This window comes from Protopterus annectens, chromosome 4.part1, assembly GCF_019279795.1.
Source record: "Protopterus annectens isolate FY-2018-M chromosome 4.part1, PAN1.0, whole genome shotgun sequence".
NCBI lineage: Eukaryota > Metazoa > Chordata > Ceratodontiformes > Protopteridae > Protopterus > Protopterus annectens.
The window spans coordinates 374,006,693-374,027,365 of record NC_056734.1 but is presented as its reverse complement, the minus strand read 5'-3'; the positions used below and the strand labels follow the sequence as shown (position 1 = coordinate 374,027,365).

The 20,673-nt window shown below is 46.1% G+C and overlaps 1 protein-coding gene across 1 annotated transcript in view; it reads left to right on the top strand.

Moving 5' to 3' along the window:
• AP2M1 (adaptor related protein complex 2 subunit mu 1) overlaps nucleotides 1-20,673 on the top strand; it is a 1,300,958-nt gene that overhangs the window by 516,149 nt on the left and 764,136 nt on the right. The window contains exon 11 of the mRNA XM_044070763.1: nucleotides 15,709-15,716. Coding sequence (XP_043926698.1) covers nucleotides 15,709-15,716 — 8 coding nt within the window. The remainder of the gene's footprint in view (nucleotides 1-15,708; nucleotides 15,717-20,673) is intronic.

Genomic DNA, 20,673 nt, shown 5'->3' with positions numbered 1-20,673 from the left:
TTAATATTTTCCAGTATGTTTAGAAAGGTGTAGTGAGAATCTAGGGGCATGGTTGGGGATCTGTAGCAAGCTACAATTTGGATTGCAGTCTTACCTAGTGTTAGTTGCACATGGAGAATTTCAGATGCATTGTGTTGGGCAACTAGCCTGGAGGTGTGAATATCATTGGTGAATATGGACACTCCTCCACCTTTAGTGTTTCGGTCCTGGTTTTGTGGCCGAAAAGTGTGGTAAGAATTGTAGCCTGGTATTGCAGGGGTGCTCTCTGGAGCCTTGAACCAGGTCTCAGTTACTGCACAGATATCGATGTTCTCCATTTTTAGGAGTGCCTCGAGAGAGTGCATTTTGAGGTTTAGACTTCTAGCATCGAGTAGCATTACCTTCAGATTTTGCCTGCTTCTATCTGTTACGGTGGTGGTTTTATCCTTTGAACCTTGCCTCAAAAAGGCACTATAGGGGTGGCAAGAGCTTTAGCCAGTAACCTGAATCCAAGGGGTGACAGGTGCAGACCATCTCTGGCAAAGCATCGTGGTTTGTCGATCATGTCTTCCCAGGCAGACAAATACTGGATCCCCTTTGAATGACACCAGAAGCTTAGCCAATTGTTGAAGTCAATCATTTTGTCCTTTATACTGTGGTGGTATTCTTGGCGAATGCAGGATGCTACTCAGGGTTAGGGTCATACCTGCCTGGGTCCCATGATCCAATAGCTCTTCCATATCTCTTTTCATGTAGTCCAGGGAGGTACGTCTCAAGTCATTCACTCCAGCATGGACAATGACAGAGTCGTATTTGTACTTGTTGTGGAGTGACTTGAGTGCATGCGTTATGTGGCGGATCCTGGCACCCGACAGGCAGCTGACTGTAATTTTCTCCTTGTTCAGTCTGGTGAGTGGGACATCAGTGTGCCTGACTTATAGAGTCACCTATGACTAAAGTGTTGGGTTCATTGTCTTGCCTTAGTGGCTGTTGTTGGATGGCACACTGGTGTTGTGAGCTATGTGTGACTTCGGTTGTGACTGGTGTTTGTTTGCGTTTCGGCTTCGGAGGTCCTTGTTGCTTGGGCAGGTTATTGTTAAGGGCCTCCGCATATGTGGGTTTAGTGTTGCTATGTGTGGGTGTTGATGGGTGTGGGTTTTGAAGGGCTATAAGTTGCTTGAGGTGTGATGCAGGTGTTAACCTTCTCCTCTTGACTGTCTAGCACAATCTTGGCCGGAGAGAGCTTTGCTTCCAGTTTGGCTATGTAAGTGCATCTCTCGCAGGTTGTAGTGTTGGGTGGTAGGAGGAGAGGATTGTCTGTGTACATGAGGCAGTTGCCGCATTGCCCCAGTATGCCCAGATTCATCAGGTGGACAGGAGAAATCACCGGAAGCTGACCCTTGGACATGCCTGTTTAGGTGCTTTTATGTAAAGTTTAAGAGCTGTTTTCCCTTACCTTTGCAAGGTACTTTGCAATTATAGGCTGTTTAGTCCCTATGACTAATTTCTCCTTATTGACAAGGAGAGCTGAGTGCTTGTATCTGTTTCAGGCTTCCTAGTGCTTTCCAGCAGGATGTTCATCGTGCATACAGCTGCAGTCATAACAGATGGTTCTCCTGCCATCAGGTGGGTCCTCGGTCGGCCGAATTCCAAAGTCTAGGTCCGGCGTCTGTTGTAGTCTCTTCTTCCCTGACGTCAGTGCGACAGGGGTATAAAAGAACCAGCCGACGCCATTTTCTTCAGACTTTCTTGCCGCGCGGTGCCCGAAGCAGAAGCAGTTCGCAAGTGCCGGTCGGCCAGCTCCTGAGATTACGAAAATTTTGCAACCGAAGTCTTCTTGAAAGCTAAGTACCCCGTTGGGGAAACTTTTCTTGCCTCAGACCGATGTCAGACAAAGTTAATAATTGTATTTAATGTGGGAAGCAAATACGGATTTTCATTCCCTCTGCATTCCTTGCTTAGGCCCAGACCACGACGTCTCGGCCTGTCGCTTTTGTGCTACATTCAACAGACGCACCATTAAGCGTCGGGCGGAGTTCGCCCAACATTATTTTGGCAAAAAATTTAATTACATTGTCGTTGGATACTCCGACTCCAGTTTTGAGTAAAAGATGCGAAGATAAGGACCGACATACGAGGTCTGCGGCTTCTACCGACACCACGCCAAAGCCGACTATAGGTGGTTCGGTTCTCAGTGTGGCGCCTACGCAGCCCCTGACTACCGACAACACTTCATTGGCGGTGTCTACTGTACCCGAGGTCGCAGGCTCCTCGCCCCACACCCTGACTACAGTTACCGAAGCCACTCTAGGCGGTGAAACTCAGAGTTTAGACAGGCCTGCCACCTCTCAAGGTGTCTTCAGGCCTTCCTCCTCTTTTTCCATCAAGGCTTTCACCAAGTCTAAAGCAGCCATGCATTCTAAGAGACAAGCTCCACAGGGCCCTTCTCCAGGCCCCATGCCTAAAAAGCAGATGCTCAAAATGGCTGAGGATTTGATCACTCTTATCAGGGGTTCTCAACCCCCCCCGGACAAAAGGCCCAGAGTGGAGGAAGAATCCCCCTCCTCGGACCAGGCCTCCATTATTTCAGAGCACTCTGATGAACAGGAACATTCATACTCCCCTTTTGAAGATTCTGATGCAGAGGAGTCCATTCCCTCTGCCCCCCCCCCCCCGAGGATTACTCTTTTGGGGAAACCTTGCATACCTTGAGGGAACACTTCCACTGGGAAGGCCAAGAGTACTCTGACTCCAAGAAAAGGCTTAGTGATTTTCTCTTGCTCCCTTAGCACAGGCCTCTGGCTTTACCTCCTGTCTTAGACATTCTAGATGTGTATTCGGAGGCCTGCCTTAACCCAGACTCTCTACCTCCTGCCCCAGTCAAGCCTGACAGGTACTACCGGGTTCCTGACTCACACCAATTCTTATACAAAAGCCATGCGGCTGACCCAGAAACTATCTCACAGGGTCCCAAGGGAATTAAGGCCTCCACTGCTAAAAATCCATTACCTTCAGAGCGCGATTCCAGAGCTTTAGAAAGGTGGGGAAAAAAGGTATACACCTCAGCCACCTTAACCATGAGGGCATTAAACTGCCAGTTCCATATGTTAAAGTACCAACAGTTTCTGTTATCACAGTTGGGAAGCAAAATGTCACAACCTGAACAACCAGACTTGAAGGAGTTGCAGGATTTGATGCATAGTGCAGAACAAGTGGGTAAACATACCTTGCAATGTGGTTTTGATGCTCTAGAGGCCTCATGTAGAGCTGCTGTTACAGGATCAGTCATACGTAGACATGCCTGGCTCAAGAAGCAAACCTTACCAGATCATGTCAAAGCTAAATTACTAGATGCCCCTCTACAAAAAGATGTATTATTTGGTGTTAAAGCTGAGGGAGGTATTAAAGAAAATGGAGGAAAAGGCTAAATCAATGCAAACAGTGAAAGATTTTCTACAGGTACAACCCCCACGTTTCAGTAGAAATTGGCCTTCCAAAAATTGGTCCTTTCCAGCCACGGACAGACCCCAAAGAGGTAGATACAGGCGCCCGAGGGGCAGAGGGCAATCTCAAGGATCGTTTAGAGGCAGACAATGGCAAGCTCCTACACAGGTGGAGAGGATAGTTCACAGCCATTCAGAAAGCAAACCCAATGACTTTCCCATTTGCATGCCAAGCAAGGCTCAAATGGCAGCACCTTTAGGCGGAAAACTGGCATTATTTTTGAAAAATTGGCATATTGTCACAAAAGACAAATGGATCCTGGACATTATAAACAGAGGCTACAGATTCCATTTTCACACCCTTCCAAAAATGAGAGGCATGCCAAACCTGCCACACAATCAAAGGGCAGAGGCACAAAGACAAATTTCAGATCTCATGGACATGAAAGCTATTCAAGAGGTACCTACACAAGAACAAGGTCAAGGTTTTTATTCCAGACTATTCCTGGTACCAAGGAAGGGAAAAGATTGGAGACCTATTTTGGACCTGTCTATCCTAAACACATTTTTACTCGTGCCAAAATTCAAGATGCTCACATTACAGCAGCTTCTTCCCATGCTGGGCAAGGAGTCTTGGCTGGTAACATTGGACCTCAAGGAGGCATACCTGCATGTCCCAATCAGACAAGATTGCAGAAGATACCTCAGATTTCTTGCAGGTTCAACCCATTATCAATTCTCTGCATTGCCCTTTGGCTTATCTACTGCGCCCAGAGTATTCATGAAATGCCTGGCATCAGTAATTGCCTACTGCAGACTTCGAGGGATACAAATATACCCATATTTGGACGACTGCCTGATCCAAGCGGACAGCAAGCACATACTTCTGAAACATCTGGCTTTTGTAATAATGTTGTTGAATTCTCTGGGATACACAGTCAACAAAAATAAATCAAGGCTAATACCCTCTCAAACAATAATTTTCCTGGGTGCCAACTTGGACACAAACACCCAGATGGCCTACCTCACGCCAGAGAAACGGGGGCAACTAACTCAATACTTCAGAAAACTAGCAAATTTCGCCAGGCTGACTGCAAGGAAAAACCTGCAGGCTCTGGGATTCATGGCATCTTGCATCCTACTAATCCCATGTGCAAAGCTGCATATGAGGAAACTTCAATGGTACCTAAAAAACCTATGGTCTCAACACAGCCACAGTTTGGAAACAATAATACCACTGATTACATGTCTTCAAAAGGAATTTCTGTGGTGGGCTCAAGCATGCCAAAGAAACACAGGTCTCCCATTCTGCAAGCCTCAAGCAAATCAAGTCATCACAACAGACGCCTCGGACTACGCCTGGGGGGGGGGCGCACATGACAGATCGGTGCATTCAGGGCAAATGGTCCCAAAAAGAAAAGCACCTACACATCAATCAAAAGGAAATGCTAGCAGTAATAAATGCTATTATAGCTTTCAAAGACCTTCTGCATCCAGGTCAACTATTGATAAGGACAGACAACACCACAGTAATGTGGTACATAAACAAGCAGGGAGGAACCCATTCATACCCCCTATGCAGGCTGGCCATGTCACTTTGGAACATGGCTCTGGAATTACAAATCGAACTTCAAGCACAGTACTTGCCAGGAAAGAAAAACACGCTGGCAGACAACCTAAGCAGAAATATGATAAATCCACATGAATGGAAGTTGCATCCTCAAGTTTTTACAGAGATAATTCAAGCATGGGGAAGGCCAGACATAGATTTGCCTCCCACAAAAATCACCAATTGACAAAATTCTGCTCAAGGACTTTTCATCCATAGACCTGGAGAGTGGATGCTCTTTCAGTTGGACAACAATGACAGTTTATGCCTTTCCACCTCTTCCTCTGCTGCCCAAAGTTCTATTAAAAACCAGAGCAGACAGACCAAAGATGATTCTCATTGCTCCAGACTGGCCAAGACAGCACTGGTACCCACTCCTGAGGAGCCTGACGCATTCCCCACCATGGACCCTACCTCTAATGCCTCTTCTTCTGACTCAGCACAGCTTCAAAACTATTCAGTCAGCTGAAAACACTCAATCTGGCTGCATGGAAGATTCCTTAACTTCACAACAGACCCTACTCTCCAAGGAGGTGCAGGATGTCATTTTGGAGGCCAGAAGGTCTTCTACTAGAAAAGCTTACTCCACAAAACGGAAACGGTTTTGTGCCTGGAATGAGAAAAAGGGCCAGAATCCTGGAATACTGAATTTACCTCAAATATTACAGTATCTAGCTGAGCTGCTAAGCAGTGGACTTTCGTTCTCCTCCATCAAAATCCATGCCTCAGTCATTTCTGCAGAATACAACACTGATCCTCCTTTATTCTCTCACCCCCTCTTACGACAGTTCCTCAGAGGGGCTAAGAATATAAAACCCCCAAGGAAACCACCAATACCTGCTTGGGACCTCAATTTTTTTCTAGAAAAGCTGACCTTGCCTCCTTTTGAGCCAGCTGCCTCAACAGATTTGCAATATTTGTCCTGGAAAACAGCCTTCCTTCTGGCTATCAGCTCAGCTCGCAGGGTATCGGAACTACAAGCTCTCATGGCTGTGCAGCCTTTCATCATTTTCCATCAGGACAGAGTTTCCTTACGAACCAATCCGTCCTTTATGCCAAAGGTGGTATCCAGTGTAGCTTTGAATCAGGCTATCCACTTACCTACCTTTTACCCTAATCCTCAAAACAAAGGGGAGAGACTACTACATTCCTTGAACATCCACAGACAGCTGCGTTATTTGGACAGAACAAAGCCTTTCAGAGGATCAGAACAACTCTTTGTGTCCTATGCTACAGGAGCTCAAGGGAAGCCAATTTCCAAACAGACAATCTCAAAATGGATAGCCCACTGCATACGCTTTTGTTACTCTTTTCATGGTAAACCTGTACCTGCAGGCATCAGATCTCACTCCTCAAGGGCCACAGCTACCTCTGCAGCTTTCCTCAGAGGGGTACCTACCAAAGATATTTTGGAAGCAGCCACTTGGAGTTCTGTGCATACCTTCTCCAAGCACTACCACCTACCATTATACTCCAAAACTAGAGCAGGCTTTGCCACTGCAGTCTTGCAGGGCATCCTGGCTCCTCCTAGTTCCACCTAGTGCCTACCACCCCTTTTTTAGCTTTGGGATTCTACCCATCTGTTATGACTGCAGCTGTATGCACGATGAACATAGTACAGTTTTGTACCTACCATAAATGTAGATGTTAGAGTGCTAATACAGCTGCAGTCCAGGTTTCCCTCCCTCCTTCCCCTCTTGGGACAGGCTTATTGGCTAACACCTCCTCATACATCGTGATTGGGGTATTCATTTATGGTGTATTTGCTTGCAACTACTGTTTTTTTGATTATATTGCATTGCATTATTACATAAATTTATGTGTTGCCTTCCTTCTGGGGGCACCTGACATCTGGGGCAAGAAAAACTGAAGAAAATGGCGTCGGCTGGTTCTTTTATACCCCTGTCGCACTGACGTCAGGGAAGAAGCGACGACAACCGACGCCGGACCTAGACTTTGGAATTCGGCCGACCGAGGACCTGCCTGACCGCAGGAGAGCCATGTGTTATGACTGCAGCTGTATTAGCACTCGAACATCTACATTTATGGTAGGTACAAAACTGTACTTTCTGGAGCAAGTGCTAGTCACAGGGGTTCAGATTTTAGTGCTACTACTGAGAAACCAGCTAGTTTTAAGGGAAAATTTGAAGAGCAGACTTTCTGGCACCTGGAATAGTTTAACTGTAGCCTCGCAGTGCTGCACGATGTGATCTTACCTTTATAACCGTGTCAAAGCAGACCAGTTTCTAGATCAGGAGTGTCCAGCCCGCGGGCCGCATGCGGCCCTCAGAGCTCTTCCATGTGGCCCGCGACCCTTAAATTTAAATTTAATTTTAATTTAACTTTTTTCCGTGTGTTTACACGTTCGCGTACTTTTGCCGTTCTGCGCATGCGCCAACTTTCTTTTTTTCACGTTTTTTTTTCATACCAGCGTCTTTCCGCTGGTATGCGCATGCGCGAAAACAGTTCGGTTGTTTTTTATATATCTGGTAAAGCGGCAGGAAGGCACGAGATCGTGGAGAGGGGATTTATTTTATTTTGGACACACTGACTACACTACAACATAGCGAAAGCGCTTACGTTTGTGTTCTTGCTGGATGAAATAAATCGTTTGGATTTTGGGTTTTAATCTGTGGTCTACTGAGTTTCTTTTCCTCAGTGGTCAGCTCTCCTTTTGATTTTTTACAAAAGGTAATGTAAGTAATTTAATACAGAATCTCCAACAAAAAGGGGAATGTATACAGTAATAAAGCATATGCTTTTAAGGTTAAGTTTGAGGAAGGAGAAAATTAGTCAACTTTATTGAAATGGGCAATGGTGTTTAGGATTGGTCATTTTTACTGTACTATAAAATACTTTATATATTGCATGTCCATGTAGTTGAACCAGGAAGAATTTTGATAGTGGCAATATAAATTACGGATAACAAAGAGAGACTAATTAAGGTGCATGCCTATATGACCATAGGCAGAAGGAAATAGTTATGGGATAAAATGCAAATGTACAAAATCCACTGTTATATAGGAGAGGGGAGTAATTCCAGTTTGACAGAAGTAAAAAAAAAAAAAAGTAAAGGAAACTGGAAGATATGGATGTTAGATTTTGCAAGGTTTTTAATAAAAACATATTATGTTCTAGGAATCTTGAATGGTCATTTAGGCAGACCACCATACTACTCACAGTTTTGAATGTCATTCACTGCAACATAATACATTTGCCTGGCACCGCTGTGGCTATATTTGTGTGTGTGTGTGTGTGTGTGTGTGTGTGTGTGTGTGTATATATATATATATATATATATATATATATCGGTACAACATTAAGAAAATCTCTTCTGATTGCAGTCTTGTAAAATGCAATCAGAACTGTATTTAGGAACTTCTTAAGGGAACTGCACATAGCTAATCAATGAGACTCAAGGTAATGAGAGGACTTGCAAGCCCAGGGGGCACATTTAAACTCTAGTCTACAAAATGCAGATTCAGAGCAAATGTCAGACAGCAAAATGTGTTCAGAACAATTTACCTGGCAAGGTAGTTGACAAAAGCCCCTGCAGTAATTTAAAATGCAATCAGACTACTAGTGTCTTCATTACAAAGCTGGTACTTTTAAAAAAAGAATGATCTTGAAAGGGCATAACGATTGCTTATTAGCCTCAGTGCACAGCACAACTATAACAACATGTGTGCGAAGCCAGCATCAAAGTATTGAATTTAGGGATGAAAGGCAATCTGCTTCTGCTTTGACAACTTGCATCTTGATGTGCGTGCAAAAGTGAGAACTGTATGACAGCACTTTTATCACTCGTACAAACATGGTCACTACTGACTCTAACACTAGTGTCTGTGGAGTTGAGAGCTATGATATCCCGTGAACAGGATTTTAAAAAGTATATGTAGTATGTACCTTGGTAATATCTCAAAGAAGTATCACACCAACATTTTGAACTTATTTTTGTTAACGTTCTTGTAATGTGATGGCAATTATATTTATTGACAGCTTTTTGTTTTGCTACTTTTGTAGCAGTGTATATAACACTGGACGGTGTTGCTTTTTATCTCTGTTTTGTAGTGCAGCAGTTTAGTTTGTAGTGTAACATTTTCAATGTTGATTTTCCATTTCATTTTTCACTTGCGTTTTGTCTTTTTATGGAAAGATGACTCTCCTGCAATCACCCTCAATTGTGTCCGTTATCCCATAGTGCTGCATGTTAGACCCTAAACTGGTAGATTAGGCTTTACCAGATTTCTTGCCCTATCAGGTTTTGTGGTATGGGGTGGATGTTGGGGGGGGGGAGTGGTCATGATAGCTGGACACAGCAACTGTATGTACAGTATAATAAACATGCTTCAGCTTTCTAGTCTCTGGGGAAAAAAAGATTGTTTATTCTATAAAATTATGCACAGACCACAGGTTGGAGACCTTCTACAAGGGTTAGTTTTAGTATGTGTACCTTATCCAACTACATGTCATGTAGTTACTGGTGAATTACAAGTGATTTCAGACATACAGGAGTATTTTACTTTCCGAAAGTAAGTGAATGCAGACAGTGACTGCTTTGCATTTCTAAAGACTAAAAAAAACACCTTCTCCTAATTATGCTGCTTTGCCTCCAAACATGAAAAAAAGTTAACTAAGCTGATTTATTAAAGTTATAGAAAAGAACATATAGCCAGGTACAACACAAATAGAGACAGCAATATTATACCTTTAAGAACTATTACTGTTAGCTTGCAAAGTGTACAAAAATTGAAAGGTTTGTACCTGTTATTACAGCGACCCTTTTTTTTTTTTGCTCTTCAGCTTATGCGAGAGACCGTTATTTTTTATTTTTTTTTTTTTTTTTTTTTTTTTTGGTCCTCACTTGCCATTTGCCCCCAGACCATTTCTGTTGACTCAATGCGGCCCTTGCAACTGAAAAGGTTGGACACCCCTGTTCTAGATGGTTGTCTCATGCTGTATCTGAAGTAGTTTACTTAATTTGATCTTCAACCTGTGGGATACTGGATCCGTATCGGATCCGAGCCGACAACTTTACTAGCATCAGCTCCAAGATCCTTCCCTTGCCCATAATACACCTCCACTACCTTCCACCCCCCCCCCATCTCATTTGCTGCAAATAGCTAAAGCATCGTGATCTCCAGAACTCCAAGTTGTAAGTGGGTTAAAAACTTTAAAAAATCTTTTTTTTTTTCTCTTTAAATTTTAGGTAGTGATAGTGTAGGCTCCCCTCGCTTGGGGCGTCGAGTTTTCTAGTTTTAGAGTGGTTAGCTTAGTTTAGAGTAGTTGTGTGTTTTTGCCCCCCCCCCCCCCACCCCCAGTGTGTTCTGTGTGTGTATGTGGTGAGTGGGTGTTTTCAGTAAGAAAGAAATAACGATTCTTTTTCAGTTATTCTTTCTCCTGATACCGTGGCTGATGAGCTGATATTTAAATGATGCACTAAGTGTGGCCATAAATTATCTCCTGCTGATGGCCACACTCTGTTATGTGCTTGGGCATGGCCCATCTGAGCGCAGACTACACTATATGTGTGGGGTTTAACCCGTGCGCCGTTAGATAGGAAGGCCAAGTTGGCCCTGAAAGGCCTTCTTCCCCCTTCTGAGACAGTTGCCTCGTCTTCGGCTTTGGTCACAGCGACTGCTGTGTCAGCATCTCCTTCTCTTCCCCTTGCTTCTCCTCCTCCTTCCCAGGCTGGGACTCAACCTCCTGTGCAAAAACCTGCAGAAGTGGAGCGGAAAACAGGCAGAGAAGGAGAGAGAGTTGAAGTTGAGGGAAAAACCTAAGAGGTCTCCGGACCTCCCTTCTTTGGTCAAGACTCTAAGGATCCGTGACTCCCCTCTGCTCCGTTCTCAAAGGTTTCCCCCAGAGCCAGGGGAGATGCGCTCAACTTCTAGGGCCTCGGTGCCCTGACCAGCAAGGTTGGAGTCCATGGCCTCGTCGAGATCCACCTGGTCTTTGAGGTCGATATGGATAAAATGATGAGTTTCATTTGTATTCAGATCCAGACAGGGGTCTTGTAAGCCCCCTTTCCCTCAGGAGGGGGGAGCTAGCTTCCTTTTTTCCAACCAGTATTTCCTTCTCCGATCCGTCCATCGGGTTCTGAGTATTCAGATCCGAGGATGGCTTTAGTCAGGTGGTCAGTGCCGACTGTACCTGCTTCCTCGATGCCGATAGCTGCCTGTAGCATGTCTGATCCGACCAGCTTGGATCCGAGCCGCTCTCGGAGCCGGAGCTTGGGTGTCTGATCTGAGGGAGTGGAACTTTTCATCGGCTCCACCTTTGTCGGGCCAAGTTCCCTCCCTCGAAGCTCCGTCCACTTCGGGCCCGGCTCAGATTCTCTCATTGGACCCAGGGAGACCGGCCTCCTTGTTGCTTTCTCATGAGGTTTGCTCTCCTTCTGCGTTTGATGTGCTAGAAAGGGTGCTCTCCACTGGATCAAGACCCCTGACTGCCCCCTTGGACTCACCCAGACCCCTTCGGCTCTTTCTACGATCCCCATCATTTTACCAGAGGGACAGCCTGTGCTCAAGGATCCCCAGATGGTTCCCCCTGAGGAACAAGTGGCTTGCGAATTTCCCCCGGAGAGCCCCACTGGAGAGGTGCCTCACAAGCATACGTGCAAGAGGAGGCACTTGGACTCCTCCGAGTCCCTCACAGAGAATATGGACTTGGATGTTGAAGGTTCCCCTAGGTCACCTCTCAAGGATGTCTCCTTTGGAGACATCATGGAAATTCTATGCCAGCAGGGAGGTTGGTCTGCCCCCACACCACATTCTGACAAGTCTGTGTTCCTGGAGGCTTTCGGCACGGGCCCATCTACTTCCTGGGTGTCCCCTCCCACAGATCCCTTGGTGGACCTAGTCACCTCGTGGGCATGGAAGGAGCCGGACACCATGGAACCAATTCCAAAAAGGCCTGACAAAATTGAGTCCTCCCACGGATATGCCAGCATGGAACAAGGGCTCCCCTTAGACGCTATGGTGGTAGCAGCAGCCACAAAGAAGGAACTTGCCCAGGAGAGTTCCTCTGTTCATCCTCCTGACTGAGGGTCGCAGATGATGGACCGCCTAGGGAAGCGAGTTTATGCTTCAGCTACCTTTTCTGTTAGGGCACTGAACTACCTGGCCCATGTCACCAGACTCCAACGCAACCTGGTAAAGGAGCTGGAGCAGTCTCCCCCCCGAGTCCATGTCGCAGGAGGACAGGGTCTCGTTCTCCGTGAGGATGGCCACTTTGAAAGCAGTCTCCAACACGTCCATGCAACTCCTTTCACATGCTACTGAAGGAGCAGCTAGGGTGGCTGGGTCCGGCGTGTCCATGAGGTGCAACACCTGGCTCAGATTGTCAATTTTCGGAACCTTTCAAGGCGTCCTTTGCCAGTGCCCCTTATGACAGCTCTACTCTCTTTGGTAAGACCGCCAGAGATGTTAGTCCAGAGTGAGAAGGACAGGAAGACACGGCCTGCCATTGGGATCCACTTCTCGAACCCTCAAAGGTCCTTTTCCCGGAACCAGAGAGGGCAAAAGATTTGGTTCCGGAAGTCACAGTATTCCCAGGACACTCTGGGCTCTTCTTCCCCCAGAGGCAGAGGGGGTTAGAATGGTCGTCGGCCCAGAGGCAGATGGCGTCCGAGGAATTTTTGGTCTCGAACCTTTCTCGGACAGACCCGGGCAGCAACCCTGAGGGGTGGTTCTACTCTGGAGGCAGTCTGGGGGCAATTGTCCTTGCACCCACTGGTGTGGGAGTCCATAACATCAGACCGCTGGGTGCTTCAGATCATATCCAGAGGATACTGTATCCCCTTTGTGGGTCCTCTCAAACACCTCCTGGACGTATCACCCACGCAAAGGGAGGCAGCAGCACAGGAAATTTCCAAGCTGCTAGAAAAACGACACATCGAAACCGTCCCCTCAGATTAGTCTGGATCGGGCTTCTACTCCAGGTTCTTTTTGGTGCCAAAGAAAATGGTAGACTTGAGGCCTATTCTGAACCTTTCTATCCTGAAAATGTTAGTTGCCAAAGAGAAGTTTCGGATGGTCACCCTACAGTCCATCATGCCATACCTGTAAGAGAGTGACTGGATGTGCTCGTTAGACCTCCAGTATGCTTACTGTCACATAAAGATGCACAGAAGCTCCAGGAGGTTCCTCCGCTTCTGGCTAGGAGTCTATCATTACCAATTTTCATAGGTTCATAGCTTGGCACTAGGCTATCGGCCCTAAGGCCTATGCAAGCCTAGCCATAACAATTCCCTGGCTATTTCTTCCCACACTAATTACTTCCCTGGACCCCTGTCTAGCAGGGCGACTGACATGATCCCTGGGGTGAATTTCCTTTCTCCCATCCAATCGTCAAGGTTCCTTTTGAAATGGGCCAAAGAGGCACTCTGCTTGACATGTATGTACAATCTATTCCAGAGTATGGGGAGTCTCTGGGTCAGGAACCTATCCCTCCAGCATGTTTTGTTTATTGTGATGACAAGGTTTCGATCCCTGGAGCGTGTGTCTCTGAGGGATTGGGATTTCTTTAAGTGTAGCATGTCCAACAGCTCTGGGTTTGACATGGCCTTGTATGTTAAGCAGAGATCGCCTCTGAGTAGACGATATGCGACAGAGTATCGCTGGAGTTTTTTTTAAGGCTGTCAGCATAGGGCATCTGCTTTAGGCCCGTGATTCTTTTAGTGAGGTATTTCTGTGGCCTTTCCAGTTGTTGCAGATGTCTTGAGAGGTACATACCAAATGGGGCGTTGTATTCTATAATGGGTCTGAGGGATGAGTACAATGGGACAATGACCTCCTTTTTTCTGGATGAAAAGCCCTTCGTGATAAGGTGTGCCACAGAAGGATTTCTTGACTGTTGTGGCGGTGTGGTTATCGAAGGTGAGACCACTATCCACCTGTGTCCCCAAGTCTCTTATCACACTTTCGGTGTTTAGTGTACTGCCACCTGTATGGTAATTCACGGATACATGTGTTTTCCCAAAGGGGATAACTATACATTTCTTGGCATTGAGCTTGAGCCCATGGCTCTGGCACCAAGCATCTGTTTCTGTAAGGCCCTTTTGTAGAGTATCCACATCATTTGGGGATTCGGTAATGGCTCCCAGTTTGCAGTCAACTGTGAACTTTGTTAGCCAGAGTCCCATAGTGTTGGCCTGTACTTCAGAGAAGTAGATGCCAAACAAGAGCGGTCCCAGGACTGAACCCTGAGGTATTCCACTTGTCACTTGTCTGGAGCTGGATTTGGAGTCGGCTACTTTTACAGTGTGGGTTCTATCAGTAAGCCAGTTAGCAACCCATTGGGTGACGTAGGGATAAATGCCCAGCTTAGTAAGTTTATCTATGATTCCAGAGTAGGGGATGGTGTCAAAGGCCTTGGCAAGGTCTAGATAGGCTGTGTGGACCACCTTACCCTTGTCCATGGCGCTGGAGACTGATTCGAAGAAGTCGGTCAGGTTCAGGAGACGAGATCAGCCCTTCATGAACCCAAACTGGGTGGGGTCCAGTGTTTGAAGGTTGCCAATGTCTGTGTTTATAAGTTCCATGATAATACACTCCATGGCCTTGCAGATAAGGTTCGTCAGACTGATGGGACGGTAGTTTCTGGGATCCAAGGTGGATCCCCCCTTGTGGAGTGGGATAACTGTAGCTCTGCGCCACTCAGTGGGCATGAAACCTGAGGTGAGGCTATGATTAAACATGACACTTAGGTGAGGTGCCAGTTCATATTGTAGTTCATTTAGTACACAGCCCGGAATGTCATCTGGTCCCATGGATGCTGTAGTCTTAGCTTTGGAGAGTGCGTTTTTTACCTGTGTGGCCGTTATTACCAGAATTTGGCAATCTTCCGGTATTGAGATGGGCAATTTAGGGGGTGAGGGGGGGATGAAGTTGGCACTGAATCGATCTGCCAGGATATTGGCAATATCCTTGGGATCAGTATATTTAATGCCATTCTGTTTTAGCTCAGAGCAGATCTGAGCATTGCCATTTAGATTCTTGACATAGTTATAGAATGCCTTGTGGTTGTCTGGAATCTTTGGCAATTTTATTTTCGTAACTAGCTTTGGAGGATTTTGAAGGATCTCAGTTTCTTACTGAGGCTGGTAAGGGAGTTTTTTGCATCCTGGGATTTTCCTCTTCTGCAACAGTTTCTTCCTTTTGTTGTAAAGTTTGTTTATGGCAGAGGACCACCAGATTGGCTTCCTTTTTTTGGATGAGAGCATCTTGGTTCTGTTTGGGATGGCACGATTCATGCATGAGTGTGTATGCTCATACAGTGCCTTTGTGTAGGATTCAGCAGTTGAACTTTCAGTTCCCGTCTGCATGGGTGTCATGAAGTTTGTCAGTTCTGACTTGAGTAGCATGAAGTTGGCTTTGGAGAAGTTTTTTATGGAGGTTTCCTTACTGGGGGGTGGGGGTGGGATGTGGATGCTAAGGGTGATTAGCTTATGGTCAGACCTGACTAACGAGGGTGTGACCATAGGTGTGGAGCATCGATTTCCCATGTTGGTAATGACCAGGTCTAGGATATTGGAGCCCCTGGTGGGACTATGGATTAGTTGATCCAGGGCATTGGTATTTATGAATTCCAAGAACCGTTGGGCAAATGTGTTGGTACATGAGTAGTTTTCCCAGTTAATGGCAGTTAAAGCCCTACCCTTTGGTCTCACCACAGCCCGCAGGGTGTTCACCAAAGTGATGGCGGTGGTAGCGGCTCACCTGAGGCTTCATGGGATTCAGGTCTATCCGTACTTGAACGATTGGCTCCTCAATGCTCCCACCATGCATCTACTCTCCCAAACCAGGGATTATTTCCTGATTCTTGCCCTGCGTTTGGGGATCACAATCAATGCATCCAAATCACTCCTAGATCCTCTACTGGTGATGGACTACATTGGCACAAGGATAGATACTTTGCAGTGCATGTTCCTGACCTTGGAGAGAGTGCAAAACCTGAAGATGCATGTCTCCTTATCTACCATTCTCATCTCCCAGCGGCGGAGTCTGTGTTGAGGGCCTTAGGCTCTATGGCGGCGACCATAACACTTCTCTTGTGTGCCTGGTTACACACGAGAATTCTATAGTGGACTCTAGCTGTACAGTGGTCCCTGTTGGAACTGCCATTGTTATATCCAATTCAACTCAGTCGAGTCTGTCGGTCGTCCCTCATATGGTGGATGTGATGTCCTTCATGGATGCATCTGCAGTCATAACAACTGGGTTGTCCTGTCGTCAGGCAGCCCTTCGGTCGGCCGGATTCCAAAGTCCGGGTCCGGCTTCGGCTGATGTCGCACTTCACCCGACGTCATCTCTGCTGGTCTTCGGGTATAAAGGCATCAGCCGACGCCATTTTCCTCAGTCTTTCTTGCCGCGTGGCGCCCGAAGCAGAAGCTGTTCGCAAGTGCCAGTCGGTCAGATCCAGAGATTACTACTACCGAATACTACTTCGAAGACTTCTAAAAGCTAAGTACCCCGTTGGGGACTCTTTCTTGCCTCAGCCGATGTCAGAAAAAGTCAGTAACTGTTTAACTTGTGGGAAACAAATACCTCAAAGATTTCCACTCTTACTGTTTGCCTTGTTTAGGCCCAGACCACGACGTAGCAGCCTGTTCGGCCTGTGCTTCATTCAACCGACGAACGCTTAGGTGTCGGTCGGAGTTTGCTGAACAGTTTTTCGGCTCAGATTTTGCGTACATTATGCCGTCGGATCCTCCGACTACCCAAATTGTTAAAAAACGCAAAGAAAAAGACCGACACTCGCGGTCCGCGGTTTCGGCCGAAACCATGGTTAAGCAAACCGCGAATGTCTCGGTTTCGGCCGAAACCGAGAAAACTGATCAAAGTACAGCTGAATCAATGACTACTACTGAGGTTCCTGCTACCTTACTTGAATCGGCCTCAGAAATTTTACCTACAACAGTGGTTACTAGTGACTTATCAGACACCATCCCTTTGGATGTCTCTACCCCAGCACGTGGTGCTGCTAGGCCTCCTGCAGCCATGTCTATTAAGGCCTTTGCCAGGGCTAAAGCAGCCAAATCTACTAAATCAGTGCCTGTTAAACTCACCTCAACCAGGCCCACTTCTAGTTCACAAATGCTTACTCTGGCAGAAGATTTAATATCCTTAATTAGGGGATCTGAATCTCACCCAGACAGGGCCTCTCAGCCCCCAGAAAAGAGACCTAGAGCAGAGCCCCCCGAGCCTGTGTCCTCTGATGATTCTGCGGATGACTCAGATATTACAGACCAGCCAGAGGCTCCATTCTCCAATTATGAAGACTCAGATGCTGAAGAATCCATTCCAGCTGCTTCTCCACCAGAAGAATTCTCCTTTGGGGAAACCTTACATGCCATGCGAGAACAATTCCAATGGCAGGAACAGGATTTCTCAGATTCCAGAAAAAGACTTAGAACTTTTCTGCACCTTCCACAACACAGGCCCTTAGCTATACCTCCTGTCCTTTCTGTTGTGGACGATGCATTTAATGATGTCTGCACTGCACCAGATTCCTTACCTCCAGCCCCTGCCAAACCAGATAGATTTTACAGGGTACCAGACACTCATCATCACCTATACAAGGCCCCACTTGCAGACCCCGAAACTATATCCCAGGGGCCTAAGGCAGTAGCCTCGACCACAGAAAAAAACCCTATTCCTTCTGAAAGGGAAGCCAGGTCTTTAGACAGATGGGGCAAAAAAGTTTACACCTCAGCTACTCTCTCAGCTAGAGCTTTAAACTGTCAGTTTCACATGATACAACACCAAGAGTTTATGCTTGATCAGTTAACTAAAAAGCTATCCTCTGATGACTCTATAGATAAGAAATATGTATTAGAAATGGTAAATAACATACAACAGGTTAGTAACCATTCCTTAAAATGTGGCTATGATGCACTGGAGGCTTCATTTAGATCAGCCATGACTGGCACAGTGATAAGAAGACATGCATGGCTGAAGGAACAGGTCTTACGGATCATGTTAAAGCTAAGTTATTAGATGCTCCTATGGATAAGGCCAGTTTGTTTGGTACACCTGCCCAGCAGGTAATGAAGAAAATGGAAGAAAAGGCAAAATCTGTACAAGCGGTTAAAGATTTCTTGCAGGTTCAGCCCCAAGGTTTAGCAGGAACTGGCCTGCCAAAATTGGTCCTTTCCTGACTCCACAAGATCCCAAAGGGGCAGGAATAGGCGTTCCAGAGGCAGAAATCAATCCAGGGGGGTGCCTACAGAGGACGACAGTGGCAAGGTAATAACAGAGGCACAGACACAGCCACTACCACTACAACAGCACAATCACAGTGACTTGATTCTAACTCCGCCTACCAGGGAACAAATAGCAGCACCATTAGGCGGAAAATTAACCTTATTTTCGAAGAACTGGCACTATATCACAAAAGACAAGTGGATTTTGCAAACCATAGACCAAGGTTACAGGTTCCACTTCCACACTTTACCAGTCAAAGAGGAATGCCAAACCTGCCTCCAAATCAAAAACAGAAGCTCTACAGCAGATAATGCAATTAACAAAGATGAGAGCTGTGGAAAGAGTACCAATAACAGAACAAGGCAAAGGATTCTACTCCAGACTATTCCTAGTTCCAAGAAAGGAAAAATGTTGGAGACCTATTCTCGACCTGTCCACCTTAAATACATACATCATTCTCCCAAAATTCAAAATGCTGACCCTACAGCAACTTCTTCCCATGCTGGGCAAGGAGTGTTGGCTGGTAACTCTAGATCTCAAGGAGGCATACCTGCACATCCCCATTCGACCAATTTGCAGAAGATACCTCAGATTTCTTGCAGGATCAGAGCACTATCAATTCTCAGCATTGCCCTTTGGCTTATCTACTGCGGCCAGAGGATTCAGAAAATGCCTGGGATCAGTAATGGCAGACTGCAGACTACAGGGAGTCCAAAGTTAGCCATACTGGGACGACTGCCTGCTACAAGGGACAACAAAAGCAAGCTGACAACAGATTTACAAAGGGTCATTTACTTGCTACAAGCACTGGGATACACAGTCAATTTACAAAAGTCAAGGCTGATACCATCCCAAACAAGGACATTCTTGGGTGCGAATTGGACACAGTAAAACAAATGGCATTCCTAACTGCAGAAAAACAAAAGAACTCCCTCTTTACTTCTTGGCACTAACAAGACAGAACAAGCTAACAGCAAGAAAAGTTCTGCAGGCCTTGGGCTTCATGGCATCATGCATAATCTTGGTTCCACATGCCAGACTACATATGAGAAAACTACAGTGGTACCTAAAGAATTTATGGTCCCAACACAGGCACAGCCTAGAAGCAGAAATTCCACTAATCCCATGCCTAAAACAGGAGTTCCTATGGTGGGCTCAAGCATGCCAGTCAAACCCAGGCCTACCCTTTCACAACTATCAAGCAAGCTAAACCATCACAACAGACGCCTCAGACCTAGGATGGGGGGCTCACATGCTGGACAAATGCGCATTACAAGGATTGTGGGCGCAGGACCAGCTTCACCTGCACATCAACCTAAAAGAAATGCTGGCAGTAAAACTGGCAATCCAAAAATTCAGACCATTTCTCAAAGAAGGCCATTTGATGACAAGGACAGACAACACCACAGTCATGTGGTACATCAACAAACAGGGAGGCACTCATTCATACCCCCTATGCAGAATGACTTTGGACCTTTGGAACCTGGCACTCAGCTACAACATCCAGTTACAGGCAATATTTGTACCGGGAAAGGAGAATACTCTAGCAGACATGTTAAGCAGAACCACCTCGGATGCTCACGAATGGATGCTACACCCGGACATCTTCCAGACCATCTCAAAGAAATGGGGAATGCCACAGATAGATCTATTCTTCCCCTCTCAATCACCAGCTCAAAAAGTTCTGCACAAGGACATTCCACCCACTTGCATGGAAAGTGGATTCGCTCTCCTTCAGCTGGAAAGGTCTGACAGCATATGCATTCCCACCTCTTCCCTTGATACACAAGGTATTACTAAAAATCAAGGAGGAACGTCCAAGGATAATCCTGATAGCTCCAAACTGGCCAAGACAACACTGGTACCCATTGCTGAGGAGCATGTCTCGGGACAAAATGTGGTCAATACCCCTGATGCCTTTGATGTTAACTCAGAACAACTACAGCATCATGCATCCAAACCTAAAACGTTGCAACTGACTGCATGGAACATCACATAGCAGCAACTAATCCAGAACTTTCCCAAAGGGTTAAAGACATTATCCTTGAAGCCCGCAGACCTTCAACAAGAAGGAACTATGCAGGAAAATGGAAAAGGTTTGTCATTTGGAGTGCTGAAAGAGGAAAAGATGTGTCGAATATAGATATTGCTAACATTCTGGAGTATTTGGCAGAGCTTCTACATACAGGCCTGTCCTATTCCTCCATCAAGATACATGCATCAGCTATTTCAGCAGAATACAGCTTTGATCCACCTGTCTTTTCACATCCTTTACTCAGGCAGTTCCTCAGAGGGATCAAGAATGTAAAACCTCCTAGGAAACCACCATTGCCAGCTTGGGATTTGAACTTTGTGCTAGAAAAGTTGACACTGCACCTTTTGAACCAGCAGCAACAGCAGACCTACAGCATCTATCGTGGAAAACTGCTTTCCT